The sequence below is a fragment of the Pan troglodytes genome, chromosome 14, assembly GCF_028858775.2.
Source record: "Pan troglodytes isolate AG18354 chromosome 14, NHGRI_mPanTro3-v2.0_pri, whole genome shotgun sequence".
NCBI classification, from domain to species: domain Eukaryota; kingdom Metazoa; phylum Chordata; class Mammalia; order Primates; family Hominidae; genus Pan; species Pan troglodytes.
The window spans coordinates 87,027,562-87,047,028 of NC_072412.2; the positions used below are offsets into that span (position 1 = coordinate 87,027,562).

At 37.4% G+C, this 19,467-nt stretch overlaps 1 protein-coding gene across 1 annotated transcript in view; it reads left to right on the forward strand.

Moving 5' to 3' along the window:
- LOC134808242 (T-box transcription factor TBX1-like) overlaps positions 1-6,243 on the forward strand; it is an 83,468-nt gene extending 77,225 nt beyond the window's left edge. The window contains exons 3-4 of the mRNA XM_063792652.1: positions 808-888; positions 4,454-6,243. Coding sequence (XP_063648722.1) covers positions 5,447-5,890 — 444 coding nt within the window. The 5' untranslated portion in view covers positions 808-888; positions 4,454-5,446 and the 3' untranslated portion in view covers positions 5,891-6,243. The remainder of the gene's footprint in view (positions 1-807; positions 889-4,453) is intronic.
- Positions 6,244-19,467: the final 13,224 nt, after the last annotated feature.

Here is a 19,467-nt window from a genome sequence, read left to right on the forward strand (position 1 = left end):
AATATATGTAAATAAATCCTTTTTCATGAGGCATTTGTCAAAATCGTATTTTTCAGTGTAGTGCCAAATTCCAACAACCTTTTAATTCTGAACATTGAGGAGAGTGTAGTGTCATCTAAGCAAAAGAGTATGTGAAAGATCTGCAAAATCTTTCTTCTCAGAGAAATAATACTATATATAATTATTATTAGTGTCATTCACATGAATTAAACATATTGGGAGCTCAGGAAAATCATTTCCAACATAAATAATATTTGTTCAGTTACTGTTTTAATATAATATGATCAGAAATGTCTGTCTTTCTAATATTATCATACATTTTTAAATAAAAAATACTGGTATTTAAAAATAATTGGGTCAGTTTTTACAAGTACTATTTTGCAAATGGCTTTGATTTAGTTTTGCACTCTGTGTTTTACTAGTTTCTACTCAATGAAAAATAAATTTGATATATTGGCAATAAACATAATATTGTACAAGCTATGTATTAAATTTATCATAATTATTACTATACTCAAATGTACTGGATTGAAATAATGAAGAAAATAGACAAAAAATGTTCATAAATATTTGCATGTCAATTTTTACTAAGTAATTGCTTTTCTCTTCATATCCCAGATACACACTATTCCACTCACCTCTTACTGCTCAACTCTGGTGTCATTTCCTCCTGCATTCATTCCTATAAACTCCTTCCGGTTTTCAAGAAGCAAAATAAATATTTTATAAATTATACGCTTTTTAGGTAATCAACTTATGAGCTTTATAGAGACATTAATTTTTGCCTGTTCTTTTGTATTTCACCAGTGCCTATCTTGAGGGTTGGAACATACGTAGTGGATATTCTATTGTATTTGCTGAGAGATTGATGGAATCAATGATAAATGAGTAAGTGAGGGTAAAATTTGGCATTCAATACTATTTTAAATTATCCTCCATAGCTCTATAAACTCTAGTGGTTTTATCCATAGCCCCCAACAAGGCAGGTCCACATCTGAATCTCTAGCATCAGTGAACCTGAAAGCCTTATTTGAAAAAATATATATGCAGATATAATTAAAGATCTTGAGATCAGAACATCCTGAATTACCTGGTAGGCCCTAAATCTAAAATGTTCTTATAAGTGGCAGAAGATGTAACAAAAGATACCCACATAGAGGAAAAGGCAATGTGAAGACTGAGACAGAGATTGGAGTGATGTGGCCACAAGCCAAGGAAGCCAAGTAATACAGAGCTGCCAGAAGCCAGAAGAGGGAAAAAAGCATTCTTCATTGCATCTTCCAGAGGTAGTACTTCCCTGCTGATAGCTTGATTTGGGGCTTCTGGTCTCCAAAGCTATGGGAGAATACCTTTCTGTTATTTTAAGCCACCAAGTTTGTGGTAATATCTTACGGCAATTCTAGGAGACTTATACAAGTATTATCGGAAAACATAAAATAAACAGAAACCAACTTCACTATCCTCAAGAGCCTTGTCTATTTAAGAGCAGCTATCCACTTATTTCCAAACACAGATACACACATTTATACAGACAGACACTTACACACCCATACACAACAAATGAGAAATCCACCATATCAAAAATTGAAAATTAATATACATATACATAATTAATGTTGAATAAGTGCAAAGTCAATTTCAAAATGTGTAACTTTATGTCAAATTATTTTATTTATTTGGAATGTAAATGGAACTTTCACAGTAATAGTTTAATTCAGGTATTATATCATCATATCTATTTATGTAAATTGATTTTCTTAGTTGATTATCAGTAATGCTATTTCACAGTTTGGAAAAAGTAGATAGAAAACATCTTGGAAAAGTCAAATAAATAGTAACTGATCAAGAATGAGCAGAACTGAGTGTTGAACTGGATTTCTCCCATGCATGCTGGCTGCTTGGAGTCATTTGATTTGAGAACCCATTATTAAAGTTGAGTATTTGTCACATTAGGTCCAGCTTTCCAAGACAGAAGTCAGGAATTCATTATCCCAGATACTAATCATTTACACTTTTTTAAAGGTCAAGAATGAAGGCATAGAGACTGCTGGGAATCCTGGTATTTGGCAATGGTGGTGGGGGGCTCTGGCTTTTGAGAGCAGTGGTGAAAAAGATTTGGGTACTGCAAAATACGGCACCCATGTCAGGTTGGTGAAGCAGAAAAGTCTCAATGGGACTTTCACTCAGTATTTTTAGCATTTTCTTTGAAGGATCATGTGCAAGTCTCTGATTTTCTTTATAATTACTTTTTTTTTTCTTCAAACTGCTAAAGTGGGTTTTCTTTATAGAACTGACTCACTCCAATTACAAATTAGAAGAGAACGAGATGAAGAATTGAGGAAAGCCAAGGAAGTTTAAGTTTAGATTGGACAGGGGGTGATTATAAATAAGTGAGTGATGATTTGACATTTTATATGAGAATATTGGAAAACATAAACAAATTTTCTCCTCTCCTATATCTAATTGGATTACTCAATCACATTATTATTTCTTTTTTATATGTCTATGCCCCCTTCCCTTTTCTTCTGCTAACTCATTGTTGCAGTAGTCTTCTTGTTGATTTCTTGGCATTCAATCTAATCTTTATTCTTTATGTAAAAAAGTAAAATCTTTCTAAATAACCATATCAGGATGTCAATCACATGACTGAATTCATTTCTCTAGTCCAAATAAATAAAGTCATGAATAGATAAATGAGTGATAGTATGTTGCCATCTGCAGTGGATCTTAACTGGTTCAACATATACTGGCAGCAAAACAAAGGAATAGTTTTGGTTGATATAAAAAATAAGAATTTGCTTTTTTATCAATCACAATGTTTATTAACAGGTGTGACATGTCATTTCACTATATTAAATTGAATAATTACAGCATTTTATCTTTGTGTTCTAAATTTACAGTGAAAAACAACAACAAATTGTTTCTACTAACCAAAATTGTTTTGTTGTGTTTTATTGTAAACAATTTACACTAAGCCAGATGCAGTGGCTCACACCTATAATCCCAGCACTTTGGGAGGCCAAGGTGAGAGAATTACTTGAGCCCAGGAGTTTGAGACTATCCTAAGCAACACAGCAAGACTCCATCTCTACAAAAAGTTTTTAAAAAGCCACTGTGGTGGTGAATGCCTGTTGTCTCAGCTACTTGGGAGACTGAGTTGGGAGAACTGCTTGAGCCCAGCAGTTCAAGGCTGTAGTGAGCCATGATCTTGCCACTGTACTCCTGGGCAACAGGGCAAGATCCTGTTTCAAAAGAAAAAAAAATCCTTAAAAATCTTATTTTTATTAACATTTTATTTTCTTTGAATTTACTGCTATTTTTGTAGTAAAATGTACCTGCAAAAACATTGTTATTTTAATCTACTAAAGGAATTATTTTTGTTTTAATACATTTGGATGCCAAAGCAATAAAATGTACTCCTGACATTACTAATGCAAATGGTATGCCTTTAACATGAATCTAAATGGTAAATAGAATTACAGAATATTTGAACGTATAACTATTCTTTTTTATGTATAATGATATTCTTGGGTGATAAAAAGCTTTTTTTGTTTGTTTGTTTCAACCATAATGAAGTTCCTGTTTCAATGTAATATGTAAAGCAGGCATATTCAAAAGCATGGAAAGAACCAGTGTAAATTCCTGAACAAAATATTTCAAAAGGTTCTATATTCTAGAATTACCTTGCTAAGTTTACATGCATCTCTCTCTATCATGATCCCTATACACCTGCTGAAAACATTTTATGCCCCTTTTTGAAAGTACCTTTTGAGTTGATTTATGCATTAACTCCCTTTCTACTACTACAAGAGCAAAGAAAACACCCTGTACAAAGCCTTATTTGAACACCTCAGCTACATAAAAATGCTTACAGTATTCACTAATCCTACCACTCACTTTTTATATATCACATACAATACTATATCATTAATCTGTAGATATAAAAAGTAATGTTTCTCAAAAATCATATGATAAACTTCAGGAACACAAACACTAGATCTAAAACTTGTTTGATTTCCAGGCAATAAAATTTATTGCTGTTTATAGTAAATAAAAGTTAAGTCAGGGCTACAACAGTTTTGTTATATTTATTTTCTTATTTAATTAAAAATCACTTCATGGTATGAATATCAATATCCCCACAGTGATAAAAACTAATCACTATAATTTTTGAAGATATTTCCTTAAAGTGATAGCATGAAGAGAGTTAGGATCGGAAGGCTAATCCTGTGCTTCTCCTGCTAAAATTCATGGCCTCAGGATTGAAGGTTTTCTTACAAAAGGATGAGTTTTCCCTATCTCATGTTCCAAAGATTCTCAATGCCTGAGTACACAAATTTTAAGAACAAAAGACCCTAAATTTATTAATTATTATTTTCTTACCTGTTGGTTTCTGCTTGAGAGGCCTAATTTGCTTCTTCAGCCTGGGAATTTAAATTTTCTTCCATGGCAGGAAACAAAGGTCATAATGTGTCCGGAATTGGTGGGTTCTTGGTCTCACTGACTTCAAGAATGAAGCCACGCCCCTCGCGGTGAGTGTTACAGCTCTTAAGATGGCGCGTCTGGAATTTGTTCCTTCTGATGTTAAGATGTTTTCGGAGTTTCTTCCTTCTGGTGGGTTCGTGGTCTCGCTGGCTCAGGAGTGAAGCTGCAGACCTTCGCGGTGAGTGTTACAGCTCTTAAAGCGGCGCCTCTGGAATTGTTTGTTCCTCCAGGTGGGCTCGTGGTCTCGCTGGCTTCAGGAGTGAAGCCGCAGACCTTCGCTGTGAGTGTTACAGCTCTTAAGGCGGCGCCTCTGGAGTTGTTTGTTCCTCCAGGTGGGCTCGTGGTCTCGCTGGCTTCAGGAGTGAAGCTGCAGACCTTCGCGGTGAGTGTTACAGCTCATAAAAGCAGTGTGGACCCAAAGAATGAGAAGTAGCAAGATTTATTGCAAAGAGCGAAAGAACAAAGCTTCCACAGTGTAGAAGGGGACCTGAGCGGGTTGCAACTGCTGGCTCCGGCAGCCTGCTTTTATTCTCTTATCTGGCCCCCATCCACATCTTGCTGATTGGTAGAGCCCAGTGGTCTGTTTTGACAGGGCGCTGATTGGTGTGTTTACAATCCCTGAGCTAGACACAAAGGTTCTCCCCTTCCCCACCAGATTAGCTAGATACAGAGTGTAGACACAAAGGTTCTCCAAGGCCCCACCAGAGTAGCTAGATACAGAGTGTCGATTGGTGCATTCACAAACCCTGAGCTGATTGGTGTGTTTACAAACCTTGAGCTACATACAGAGTGCCCACTGGTGAATTTACAATCCCTGAGCTAGACATAAAGGTTCTCTACGTCCCCACCAGACTCAGGAGCCCAGCTGGCTTCACCCAGTGGATCCCGCACCGGGGCTGCCAGTGGAGCTGCCTGCCAGTCCCGTGCCCTGCGCCCGCGCAATTCAGCCCTTGGGTGGTTGATGGGACTGGGCACCGTGGAGCAGGGGGCGGCGATCATCGGGGAGGCTCGGGCCGCACAGGAGCCCACCGAGGGGATGGGAGGCTCAGGCATGGCGGGCTGCAGGTCCCAAGCCCTGCCCCGCGGGAAGGCAGCTAAGGACCAGCATGAAATCGAGCACAGCGCCGGTGGGCTGGCACTGCTGGGGGACCCAGTACACCCTCCGCAGCCGCTGGCCTGGGTGCTAAGCCCCTCATTGCCCGGGGCCGGCAGGGCCGGCCGGCTGCTCCTAGTGCGGGGCCGGCCAAGCCCACGCCCACCCGGAACTCCAGCTGGCCAGCAAGCGCCGCACGCAGCCCGCGTTCCTGCTCACGCCTCTCCCTCCACACCTCCCTGCAAGCTGAGGGAGCCGGCTCCGGCCTTGGCCAGCCCAGAAAGGGGCTCCCACAGTGCAGTGGTGGGCTGAAGGACTCCTCAAGTGCCGCCAAAGTGGGAGCCCAGGCAGAGGAGGCGCCCAGAGCGAGTGAGGGCTCTGAGGACTGCCAGCACGCTGTCACCTCTCAATAATACAAAACTCCTTCACTTGCTTCATTTCCATAGGGATATGACAATAGTTTTAAATCTTATTTTAAATCACAACGAAAAATCTTTGGACTTCAGTTTTTCATTACTTCAAAAATTATGTATTCAATAAATATTTGCGGGCCAAGCATGGCGGCTCACACATAGAATCCCAGCACTTCGGAAGGCTGAGGCAGGAGTGTTGCTTGAGATTAGTAATTCAAGATCAGCCTGGGCAACATAGACAGAATTCATCTGAAAAAAAAAAAAAAGAAAAGAAAAGAGAGAGAGAAAGGGAGAAAGGAAGGAAGGAAGGAAGAGAGGGAGGGAAGGGTTAGCCTAGTGTGGTGGCATACACCTATAGTCCTAGCTACTTGAGAGGCTTGAGGTAGGAGAATTGTTCGAGTCCAGAAATTTGAGGATACAGTGAGCTACCATCATGTCACTGCACTCCAGCCTGAGTGACAGAGCAAAACCCTGTCTCTAAAAAAAAAAGCAAAATAAATAGTTAAGTTTTAATTAAATGAATGAGTAATTTCTAGTATTTCTATATGTTTACTATTATTATATGAGTTAAAGACCAGATATTATTTCCCACCATAACTATTGAAAGTGAAACTTTTAATTGGTTCATATATATAACAGATATCTTTGGTCTATCTTTTTAGGACATTTAGATCTGCAATTTATTAAATATGTGATAATGGCCAGTTGCTGAACCTCCCTTAATTCAAAATTTCATATATAAAATTTTGAAAAATAGCACCTAAGATTAGTAATTATTTTTAAATAATAAAATCAAATTGACTAATGCATATAAGAGCTTAACAAGTTAATTAATTTTCCATTCATTCATTTCTTTGTGAAAGAACTAGAAAATGATGTTATACCAGGTATGAGCTAGGAAAGAATTCCCATGTTTTAGTATATTTGCATTCTCAAAGGTTCTCCAATTTAAATTAGACATATGCTATCATTTTACAGTGACATAAAACAGGTATAGAAGAATCACATGCAAGGAAAAATAATATGACTTGCATATTAGCATTTAATCTTGCCACTTTTTTACATTCTCTGTCAATATATCTTCACATTTAAGAAACAGTTGTGTTTGGGGGTTTTGGGTGGTTGTAGTCTACCAGGCAACTTCTCCCTATAGGTTTGATCCACATCAAAGTTGAATCTCAGATACCATCTAGTGTTCAAGCAGTTTATTCTGGCAGCACTCAGAAGATGCATAGCAGGAGCAGACCGGCAACATAAGCCAGGTACAGTCAGGGGTTCAGATGACCAACTGGCAGGAGAGTCTCTGTCTGGAGACCAATTTCAGAGTTGGGTAACACTTTCCCCTTTCTTTTACCTGTTTTCAGTCCAGGTCAGTTACCAGGTATTTCTGTCATAAAGGGAATCTAAGCTCTTCTTGCAAGGATAGCTTTGTGAGCTTCTGCGCTAAGATCATTCGTGAAAAGTTCTGGAGAAGCCACATTTGGATGTGGAATATCTGGCCACCTGAAGCAACAAAAGGCAATAGGCATGCTAGGGTTTGGAAAACACTATTACATAGAAAGGCAAAAGAAGTTGAACAAGGTTGATGGCAGCAGGTTGGAGTTGTCTTGACTGCACAGCAATGGCAGACCAGCGCAGAGCACAAAGACCAGGTGGTTTCAGAACTTCATAGTAAGGTCTGGAAACACTATGCACTGGAGGTGATGTCACAGATGCAAAGCTTGCTTGTGGGGATTGACCAATCAAACCAAAGTTTCAGGTCTTGTCCATTCCAGAATACTGCCAAGTACAACTGAGATGCCAAGTGTTTACAGGCATCACAGGCCATAGAAATGATGCTGTAGGTGGTCCAAGAAAATACTGGGCAAATACACCAGTAAAAGTCTTGCCAGGCAGTGATGAAGTTGGGGTTAGTAGGACAAGCGGTGCAACCATCCTGGGCACAGCACGGATGATAGCAGTAAAGGTATCTTCCAACAGGTAGAAAGTCTGTGCTCAATATTCATCATGCACATGACAAAGCAGGGGACCTGGCAATGCTGGATAAGTGTGGAGGTGCACTGGTAGTGACCTCCCTGAAGTGAATTTGTGAGGACAAGGCATAGAAGTGATTGTTCATGAAGCAGCTCCTTGCAGATGGGAAAGACCTGAGCTGGGGTTATGAGCTGGGTGAATGTAGAAAAAGCTCTTTGCCTGTAAAGTTGCTACAACATTAGAAGAGTCTGAATAAAAGCTAAGAAGAAAGATGAGGGAGTGTCTGTGGAAGCTGATCAGAAGGGAATCTTTGCTATGTGCTGGTGTGTTGGAAGAAAGTGGAATTTTTGTAAGCAGAGATGAAGGCACATGACACAGGGAGGCCAAATATGGTTAAGCAACCAGTGATATTAGCCCACAGCATCATTCACCTGGTAGAGTCTGAGGGGAGGGAAAGAAGTAACCGTGATGTCCCAGTTTCCACGTATCACAAGAATGACACAGGCATCAGGGATATGGTGCTGTGAGGTCTGTATTGCAGCAAGTGCCTTCCTCCACTAGTAATTGTTAGCATTTTGCGAACCCAGTGATGGAGGCCCCACAGGGTAAACAATCAAAGTGAAAAGATCAGTTCAATCTGGGCAAAACTCTCCTAAGTAACACAGTAGAATTCTATCAGTGCAGGGCCGACAAGGGGACACTGCCAAGTCAGGCCACTCCGGAAGGGGCTTCAGGAGATGAATCTACAGAAGGTCTGATTCGTCCCAGTGCAGAAGCATGGCAATGGTGTTTGAGAGTTGGTAATTGGGACAGTATATGGGAACACAACTCATGAGCTTCCTGATGGTAGGAGTGGGAGCACAGGGCAGGGTACGACTTTCAAGAGTGGAGATGTAATCATGCTGATATTTTAGTAAGATGAGCAGAGCCTTGTCTTCACTGATCAGTTATTGAATTTTTGGTGGTAATGACCCAAAGGGTACTCATTGGCACAGGGGAGGCAGTTGCTGATCTGGGGTTTGTGGCAGATGAGGTGAAACTAGTAGTAACCAAACCACAAAGTGGGAGGCCCCTACAGAAAGGTTCCCAATGTTGAGCATTGTGCAGAGTGTTATCATCGCAATTGTTCCACAGCCCACAGAAGAGGAGGCTCAGAAGGAAAAATGCTAATTAGCAAAAGCAGTGGTGTCAATAGCAAGAGCAAGGGTATGTCTATCTACGGGTCCAAATATTATTTGCCCATGTTAACTTACTGTGATAAACAAAGGTCAGGCAATGAGCTTCTAAGAATTTTAGGCTCAATGTGTTCCCGTGGCTGCCAGTAATTGGCTTGCTTTCAGTAAGAGTTGATTGCAGAGTTGGTTTTCAGAGGACTTTGCATGGCAGCAACGTGGTGGGCACCATATCTGGAGGTAGAATCATGTGTAGGGTGGCCAGTAGCACGTTCATTCTGGTAAGTAACATTAACTGGAGGAAGAGAGTTAAGGAGCCTTTGAAGGGATGCTGTGTCCATGGGAGGGTGGCCCAAAGTTGTGGGGAGCATCCCCAAGGGGACAGACAAGGCGAAACATTAGTTGAGGGCCCCTGTCATGGGGCCAGCAACAACAGCTGTGGCAACATCAAAATCCAGTTGTTCCACATTGGGATAGGCAGGGCAGAGTAAAGGACAAGGCAGAAAGTTTGAAAATACAGCAAGTCCTTGGAGACGAGGAGTAGCAGGCCCCAATGTGTAGCTGTTAATATGGGCCAGCACCAGGAGCAGATGTTGGTCAAGAATGAGTCCAGCAGCCAGCTTATTCTCGAAGAAGGACCTTCTTCACTAGCCCATTTATGCTCTCAATTAGTCCAGCTGTCTGTTGTCTGCTGGTATGGGAGTGAGAGGTCCAAGTGATGCTACTCCAAGTTGATAGTTGAGCTTGTCTAAGATGCCCCGAAGTCAGGTGTGTACAGGATAAGACAGCTGGTTCAGGTACCTTATTCTCTACCGCAAGGGCAGAAATGTGGGTAAGCTCATCAACCTTTTTCATATATTTAGAGACAAGATCTTGGCAACTGATATGAGCCTAGACATAGAACATGAAGATAGGCCACATGGTGCAGATACCAGCAATGCATCGCCAAAGGGAAGCACCCCACAATGCCAGTCATGGATTGTCTACTCTGAGGCCACTCAGCTACTAGACCATACAGCTAAGCTATTGGCCACAGCTCGGTCATTGGTAAAGATGTGAATTTCAGGATGGCCTCGGATGGTAGACTGTTCATAAGCCAGAGCATTTCAATCTGTTCATTTTTTTATAACTGGATTTTTTTTTTTACTTTTATACCAATGTTTCATTTTGAGGAGTAGTGTAAAATCTGGCACATCAAACTCATGATCTCATGACTATTACAGCTTAACATATCGATGAATTAAACATAAGTTGAATTTAAAAAGTACCTAAGAAATGGTGGTAGCCTATAAATGTGGGTTGTGTATAAGAATGACTGAAGATAAGGAAATACCTAAGATATTAGAATAATTTTTAATATTAAACCTGGCATGCAAGAAAAGCTCAGCAGTATGTCAAGGAAATTAATAAAGAGCAACAAAACAATTTCTTATAGATTATTTTATTTACTCCTGAAGAAAACACACATTTTTATGTATTCTTAAGCCCAATTTTCTGAATTCATCTTCTGTAAAGACACAAGTTTAATATATTGTATCTTTGGTTACTGGTAAAATGCCTAGATATCCAGAGAACTAATAATTCAGCCATGTTACCCTGACATCAAGTTTGGTGCTCATTCTATTGAACTAAATACACAAGATTTTGAGACTTATAACAAAATTTTTAAAGCAGAAGGAAACAGAAATGTTTCTACGGCAAATTACTTACATAAACATATCTGAAAAGGGGATGTTCAATGCCTCATGGCCAGCGTGGTAGGCACTGTTATATCAACAAGTAAAGAATCCTGATTGCAGTAGATGCTTTTTAAAACATGTATTACTCCCATTTCTGCATTTAAATTTTTAGCAAACATTTTATGAGTAAATGTCAGAGTCTAAATGTAAGTGACTAGTTGTGATTAAACTTTCAAAGATTTAAGTACATATTTCCTTATATGTACTTCTATTAAAAATAAAGATACACTGCCTCGAATGTAAGTTAAAGGCACCCCTGCTGGGAGGAAAGGACAAGAGAACATTAGTATCACACAGTTTGAAATGACAGAATATGGTGTAAATTTTTACTACAATTCAATTTATGGGACCAAATATTAATTTTTATAACCATGCTACCACCAAAATGGCATGCTCTGTATAGTATAAAATATGCTTACTCCTTGCTCCCAAAGTAGTATGAAAAGGAAGATTTTTAACAGAGGTACGTGTGCTATACAAGGAGTGGAGATTCTGCAGCATGTCATTTTGGGCAGCTACAATAGTCTCTCTGCCTGGATTGCCCTTAGCTATGATTCACATTTTACTTCTCACAGACTATAGAATGTCTAATCTAATAGCTCAGAATTAAAATAACCCACCATTTAACCCTTCTTTCTTTATATAGGCCTAAAAGCATGAAAAGAGTCCCATGCAATCTATGTCAGAGTTCATTTCATCTCCTTAATTTGGGAGACACATGTATCACAAAACTTTTTTTTAAAAGAAAGTGTTGAAACTCAGTAATTTAGTTACTGAGGAATAAGGGTATAAAGAGAGGAACCTTATATAATCACCAATTCAATATTCTCAAAGAGAGACATAAGAAAAGTGTATTTATAAAATAAATGCAGAAATCAATAAGATAAAAATATGAGATCAGAATTCTTTGAGTTTCAAACATAATCATGAAATTCAGAAATACCATAAAATCATGGAACAAATAATTTAAATACCAAAAATCGAAAGCAGTCAGTTAGGGAAAACAAAGATAAAAAATACCACAGAACTCAGAAAAAACATCCGAAGCTCTCTAACCGCTGATAAAAAGACTAAAGATATGTAAGATAATCTAGGATGTGAATAATATTTATTATAGCAATTAGAGAAGTAGTGAAGTAAAATTATCTATGAAAGATATGACAGTTCCTGAAAAGAAGTACCAAAACTAACACTATGTAGAGAATAATAAAACTAAATTAAGGGAAAAGAAGTAAGTATAATGGATGTTAAGAATTATTAATGTGGCCAGGTGCGGTGGCTCATGCCTGTAATCTCAGCACTTTGGGAGACTGAGGTGAGTGGATCACTTGAGCCCAAGAGTTCAAGATCAGCCTGGGAAGCATGGCGAAACTCCATCTGTTTAAAAAAGAAAAAAACAAAATGATTAGAAATGTATCAGATAATTAAGGAAAACAATAAAAAATGAGAAGTAGGCATCATCCTCTATGTAAGGAATATCTGAATAATGATGATCATAGTGGCTACAGACTATTCCATTTTTACCACGTGCCAGGAGCTATATTCTAAGCAAAATTTATAGGTGTATTCTTTAATACTGAAAAAAATCTTATGAGGTGGGTGATGTTTCGGTTGAGATCAAGGAAGGAGTCTGAGCCAGATTATTTCAACTTGAATTCCAATTTTGCCACTTACTGGTTGTGCAATCTGTATAAGTTACCAAAACTTTCCATTTCTCAGTTTCTTTCTCTTTATTTCTCATAAGATTGTTATGAGGAATAAATAAGTTGTCAGGTGAAAATTGCCTGGAATGAGAAGCAACATATAGTAAGCAATGTCAAAATATCAACTTGTCATTATAATCACCATTATTATTTCATGCATATGAGGAGATTACATCACCAATCACAGAGAAGTAAAATAGCTTGCCTAATTTTATAAAACTAGCAAATAATTAATACAATAAATTTACATCTTTAGATTTTGGAGGAAAATATGCAGATAAGAACAGCAAGCCATATATCTTTTCTAAAAATAAATATGAAGGTGCAGTTGCAGTGGCTCAGCCTGTAATCTCAGCGCTTTGGAAGGCCAAGGCAGGAGGATTGCTTGAGGCCAGGAGTTCAAGACCAGCCTGGGCAACATAGTGAGATTCCCATCGCTACAATTTTTTTTCAATTAGCCATGTGTAGTGGCATGTGCCTATAGACCTAGCTACTGGGGAGGCCGAGGCAGGAGGACTGCTTGAGCCCAGGAATTCAAGCCTGCAGTGAGCCATGATCATGTCACTGCACTCCAGCCTGAGTGACAGAGCAAGACACTGTATCTAAAAATAAAAAATGAAAATAAGTATGTATAACAGAGAAGGGCAGAAGATGGAGATGGGTATATGACAGAAAAATACAAAGCAAACATAAAGGAATAGCATCTTTCCTTACATAATAGCAACAACATTTCGAGGTTCCTGCAGATAAGCAGGAGAAATGATTGTAATGATTTTAAACGGTAACACTCAGGCAGTGTTTGGTTTGTTTTTCCTCTAATCTATGCTCATCATATAGTTGTTTGACCCTACATCATACTTGCACAGGAGATAGCACAATGTTCCTTCCACATGGCTTTTACAAATTTCTGTAGCTTGAGCAACCTTCAGTTGTGCCAAGTATAGGGATATATCTTATATCAATTGGTGACATTTCCTAAGTGTTTTAACCAAACCAATACAATGATTACCCAAATCAAGTTTAACATTGAATCCTGACTGAATGACAATTGTCCCTTCAGCTTATATATGTTTGGGGATGAGGGTTAAGTTTCGGTTCATATATTGGCCTCTTAATTAAAGGCAATAGTATCTTGAATACCTTTGCCAGAAGATAATTAGTAATCATGAAAACTTTGTCTCTGTCTTAGGATATTAAGATAAACATTTATATTATACACTTTTAAATCTTAAAATATGATTGTCCTTGATTGAGCCATAAGTCATTTTAAACTGTTTTATAAAGGAAGCAAAATTATTTGCAATATTATTATAATATCACTCAAAACACTAGATTAGATACTTTAAAAAAATGACTTTATATCAATTTTTGACAATTAAATGAACAATGGCCATCCTTCATATTTACTGACATTTACTCTCATAAGAATAGTTTCAAGTATAGAAAGCAAATTATAATATTCACATTTGGAAGATTTCAGAATCATTCTGACAAAGAAGCATTCCAAAAACTCTATGAAAGTTCCTAATGTGGCTATCTAGTGTATTCCTAACATAGGCACATTAGGAACTTTTGTAGGGTTTTTATAGTGGAGCTAGTTTTAAAAGCATGCATTACTAATCTTTTTGAATTAATGGAAGGTGTTTTTATTCTAACATCATTCTTTAAGTGTTGGTTCTGGGCAAGTATTATAACTTGTTTCTCTTTTCAATGCTGTATACTTACTTAAAAAGAAAGAGATATTTTCTAAATCAAGAAAAAAGATTCTCATATTTTCTTTGAGAGATTTTATTCTGTGCAGCTAACCAGATGTCACTGTATGAGCTATAGTCAATTATGGTGTGTTAGCAATGTATACAAAAATAAGGCAACAATGACAATACAAAAGAAAACATGATTGCTTTTGTGTAGGTAAATTAAGATTTAAAGAAGGCGGATATTTAATCTTAGGTGTTTTCTCTCAGCTTTAGTTCAAATTAAATTCAGTGTCTTTTTTTGGCCAGCAATATACCTTTTTGTGGCTCACAATGTCCCCTTGTTCATTTTGTACAGGAAGACTTGTGGAGTGGCATGCGTGTTTCTGTGGCTTTAAATGGCAATGCGAGCTGTGAAAACAGTCACTCCTGAAGGAGTAACAATTAGTCCTTACACTACGATGGCAAAGAGAAATGAAGCATACTATCTTTAGTACTTGAATGTAAGATTTTTTTTTGTTTGCCACACATTTATTTTTCAATCTCCTTCCTCTTCCCTTTACTGATAGAAAGATTTTAATAAAAATCTGAAGTCAGGTTAATGCAAACTGAGTCAGCAGAATTTTCTCATTTATTTCTTTTTCATTGACCATTTATATCAGTTCTATATGAACTTTATATATAAATATACACACTTAAAGTATTGTTTTTATCTAAGTGGTAGTTAGGTCATTTATATTACTTTATACTTAACTTTTTGAAAGTTGAAAAAACTTTAAAGTATACTGATTTTTCAATTAAGTCATGTATGCCTTCTGACCCCATCCCTCTGTATATAAAGATCATTCTTTTTTTAAAAAATAAAATATACCATGTCTATAATATGGTCTCATAAGGGCCTATGGCCCACTGTAACACGTCATAGAGATCCAAACTTCACAAATAGAATAGAAATGTGTTCTAGCTCTATCTCAGGTCTTTTCTCTAGTACTCCATTGTATCCTTTGAAGATAATCTCGTCTTAGTCCATTTTCTGCTGCTATAACAGAATACCACGCATGGAATAATTTATAAAGAAATGAGTTTTATTGGGCTTATGGTTCTGGAGGCTGGGAAGTCCAAGATCAGGGGGCTACATCTTGTGAGAGCCTATGTGTGGCATCATAACATGGCCAGAGACCATGCAAGCGCTCAAGAAAGATTTTATAACAGAAGCACTCCTGCCATAACTAACCCATTCCCATGTGGCATTAATCGATTCATGAAGGCAGAACCCCCATGATCTTATCACCTTTTAAAAGTCCCACATCCTAATAATGCTGCAATGACAATTAAATTTTAACATGAATTTTGGAAGAGACATTCAAACCATAGCAGCCTCTAATTTAGAAGAATCACCTTGGAAACTATCTCATGACCCTCAAGTCCATTGAATTATGTGTGCACCTATTCGCAAAAGCCATCAAATGTTCTATTGGACTCCAGCCTTTGCCAACATGTCCTACTGCAAACACAGGAACAGGTACAAGCAAACACACACACACACACACAGACACACCAGTTTTATTAAGTGTGAAACAGCATTATGTCTAAAAAGCAACGTACATGCATTAATTAAAATACTTTACTTTTTAAAAATTCAAATGTTCATCTGAGCTTTCGTCAAGCTGTAATCTTTTTTCTGGTGGAGGGCCTTGCCTACATATTGATGGCTGGTGACTGATCAGTATGGTGGTTACTGAAGGATGCAATGCCTGTGGCAATTTCTTAAAATAAGTCGACAATGAAATTTGCCACATCAGTGGACACATCCTTTCAGGAAGGATTGCTCTGTAGCATGCTGCTTGATAGTATTTTATCCACAGTTGAACTTCTTTCAAAACTGGAGTCAATCCTCTCAAAACCTGCTGCTACTTTATCAACTAAATTTATATAATATTCTAAATCCTTCTTTGTCATTCCAGCAATGTTCACAGCTTCTTCACCAGGAATAGATTCCATCTAAAGATACAAATTCCTTTACTCATCAAGACTTGCTCAATGCGGGGTTGCCACAAACATCCAATTTGTAAAAAGCACAATAAAATGAATTCCCATATAATGAATTATGCCTGTATATCAACAATCCAAGTCTATCACTTGCTTTTCTGATTTGATTGATCCAGTTCTTAGTGGGTTGGGTAAAGCTTGACATGTTTGGAAATAGTTTCTTACTAATATTAGCAATGTCAGTTTTTGACTTTGAAACCTGACAAGATAATTATAGTGAAAAATGAAGATAAACTTGCTAGGGTCAGTTAGTTATATAGAGTTAGAGAAAATTTCTAATATGGAAATTTACATTAGAAACTAACCTTTATGCTACATTATGCTACCAATTTACCACAGTCTCTATGCAATAATTTTTACTTCATTCCTAAGTGCATATAATGCTTGCAAATACCAAATCAAAACATAAATAGTGTTTATCCATATTTCTGTTAATTTACTATTCGATTATTGTGCAAAATTTAAAAATTTGTCTAATTTAGATTTTTTTGTTACTGTATGCTGTACTTTTTTTGTTAACATATCAAAGTAGATTTGAAAAAAGATAAAAAGAAGCAAGGGTAAGTGGTAGTCATCCTTGATGATAGTTATTTCTTTACTAAACTGTAAGACTACTTAAATTGAGGAATCTTTTTATCTATAATCTTAAGACAAATCACATTTATTACAAATTTATATGGCACTGCCATTTCTTTAGTTATATTGTGTTTACAATGATAGGACTGTACTTTATATGCAGAACAGCCTATATCCCACCTTCCACGTCTCTGAGGTAGAATCAATGAATGTGATTCTTCCCTGAATCAGTTCTGGCCACATCACTGTTCTAAATAAAATTCTCCACTGAGAAAATAGATAGTAAAAAAAAAAATCAGAAAACATGAAAAATAACAGCCCCCAATTTTCTGTTGTATTATGATGTTGAGGGTCTCTGTCCCTTGCAGAGGAGTTAATATTTTGTAAGAGTCTTCAGGGTTGCATGGGGAGAGGAAGTATAAGGACAATTTGATCAATTTGTAACCTCCAAAGTCTCTACAAGGTCAATGTTCTTTGTATTTGTTTAACAGGTGTTTATCTCATACTCATTTATCTTAAAACTTAGCTCCTTATTCATTATCATGTTTTTCTAGCCAAAATAACTGGGGCCCCTTCTCCTGCTTTAGTTATTCTAACTTTTGAATATATGATGTTTGCCTTATGATCGAGTGATACTGCCTTGCTTATTCCTGCATTTTTCTAAAATTCTAGTTAAGAGTACACAATGGAGCACACAGAAATGATGTAAATTAAGGGACAGCTGGATGACAAATGCTTCAAAGATCACTTTTATACTCTTATAGTGAATCTGAATGTGGAGGAGTCAGTGCATTCCTGCTAGAGGGAACAACATTTGTAGACATATTTATTTCAGAAAAAAAATTATGTGAGTCTAAATATATGTTTGTGGAAATAGTAAATACATTTGTATAATTTAAGTCAGTATTAGAGACAATAAGAGGTAATCCAGGTCAGGTAGACAGAGGCCACATTAGACTAAAAAGAAACAAAAACAGAAAACCAAAAACTTGTTTCTTAGCATATGAGAATGTGGATTTCATCCTGTATGAGAGATTCTAAATAAGGATCACCATAGCAAAATTGTTCTGAAAACAGGGCTGAAGATAATTAAAAACATTAATGTAATGATTTATTTTAAAGTACAGTTTACACAGGGTATTCAAACATATATTAACAACAACCTTTTGATATAGAAAGAGTATCCACAAATCTTCATTTGGTGGCATCAGCAACACTACTACTTGTCTACTGTTGTTGAATGTACACACTTCAAACTTACATCTTTTAACCCACATATAATAATTAATTTCATGCCCAATCCTGCCTTTTTAATAACACTAATAGCTAATACCTGCAAAGTATTCAAGATGTAGTAAACACTGTTTCAAGAAGTTGGCATTTATTTAAAAAATTTAATTTTGCTTCTAAGACTATAAAACAAGTAATACTATTATTTCCAATTCACAAATGAGGAAGTATGATATAAAAACATGAAGTTAAGCTGCCCTCGGTGTTAAAACACACTAAATATGGACTCTGTACTTCTGTATTTTAGTCCTTGTGGATGAACTGTAACCTAGCTTAATAGTCAGATAAAATTGAAAACCTAATTTAATAGTATGCACCCATAACAATAGCTGAGTGTTGGCCAATCCCAGTGGCCATACTTCAACCGCTCATAGACTGCTGTGTTCAAATTATATTGAACTGCATTCAAATAAGGCAAACACCAAGCTGTAACCAATCTCGCTGTTTCTTTACCTCATGTCTGATTCCTATACATCACCTTACCTTTTTTTGTGTATAAATTTGTTCCGACTACTAGGTACCCCTGGAATCTCTGTGAATCCACTCTGATTCTGGGGGCTGCTCAATTTGCGAGTCATTCATTGCTCAATTAAACTCCTTTAAATTCAGCTGAAGTTTTTCTTTTATCAAAGGTCATCCTTCTAATATATAGTGGAGCTAAGATACTAACCCAAAAATTATGCCTCAATAGTCCAAACTTTTAAGTGCAATTTCAAAACACCTCTTCCTTGATCATAGTAACATTCTCTCTTCTGTATGTATTATTGATAGAAAATTACTAAACATAAAAAAAAATCTCGTTGCATCTCTGTATATAGTTGTATTTTTGCAAATATACAGTGCAGTTAAATTTAGTGTGAGAGCTTTTCTTCACTAGACTCACAGAACCCAGACTATCCAAAAGATATTGAGATATACAGTATTATTTCCTGCTATGGTTTGGATGTGGTTTTTCTCTGCTAAAACTCATGTTGAGATTTGATGCCCCTTCTAGCGGTGTTGGGAGGTGGGGCCTGGTGGGAAGTGTTTGGGTCATGGGGTAGATCCCTCATGAATAGATTAATGTCCTCTCAGAAGGGTGAGTAAGTTCTCACTCTTGTAGGAATGCACTAGTTAAAAATAGTCTGGCTTCTTTGGTTTCTTTCTCTTGTTTTCTTGCTAGCCATATGATCTCCTTGCACACTCCCACTCCCCTTCCACTTTCTATTATGAGTGGAAGCAGCATGAGACCCTCACCACATGCAGCTGCCCAGTCTTGGACTTTTCGACCATCAGAATT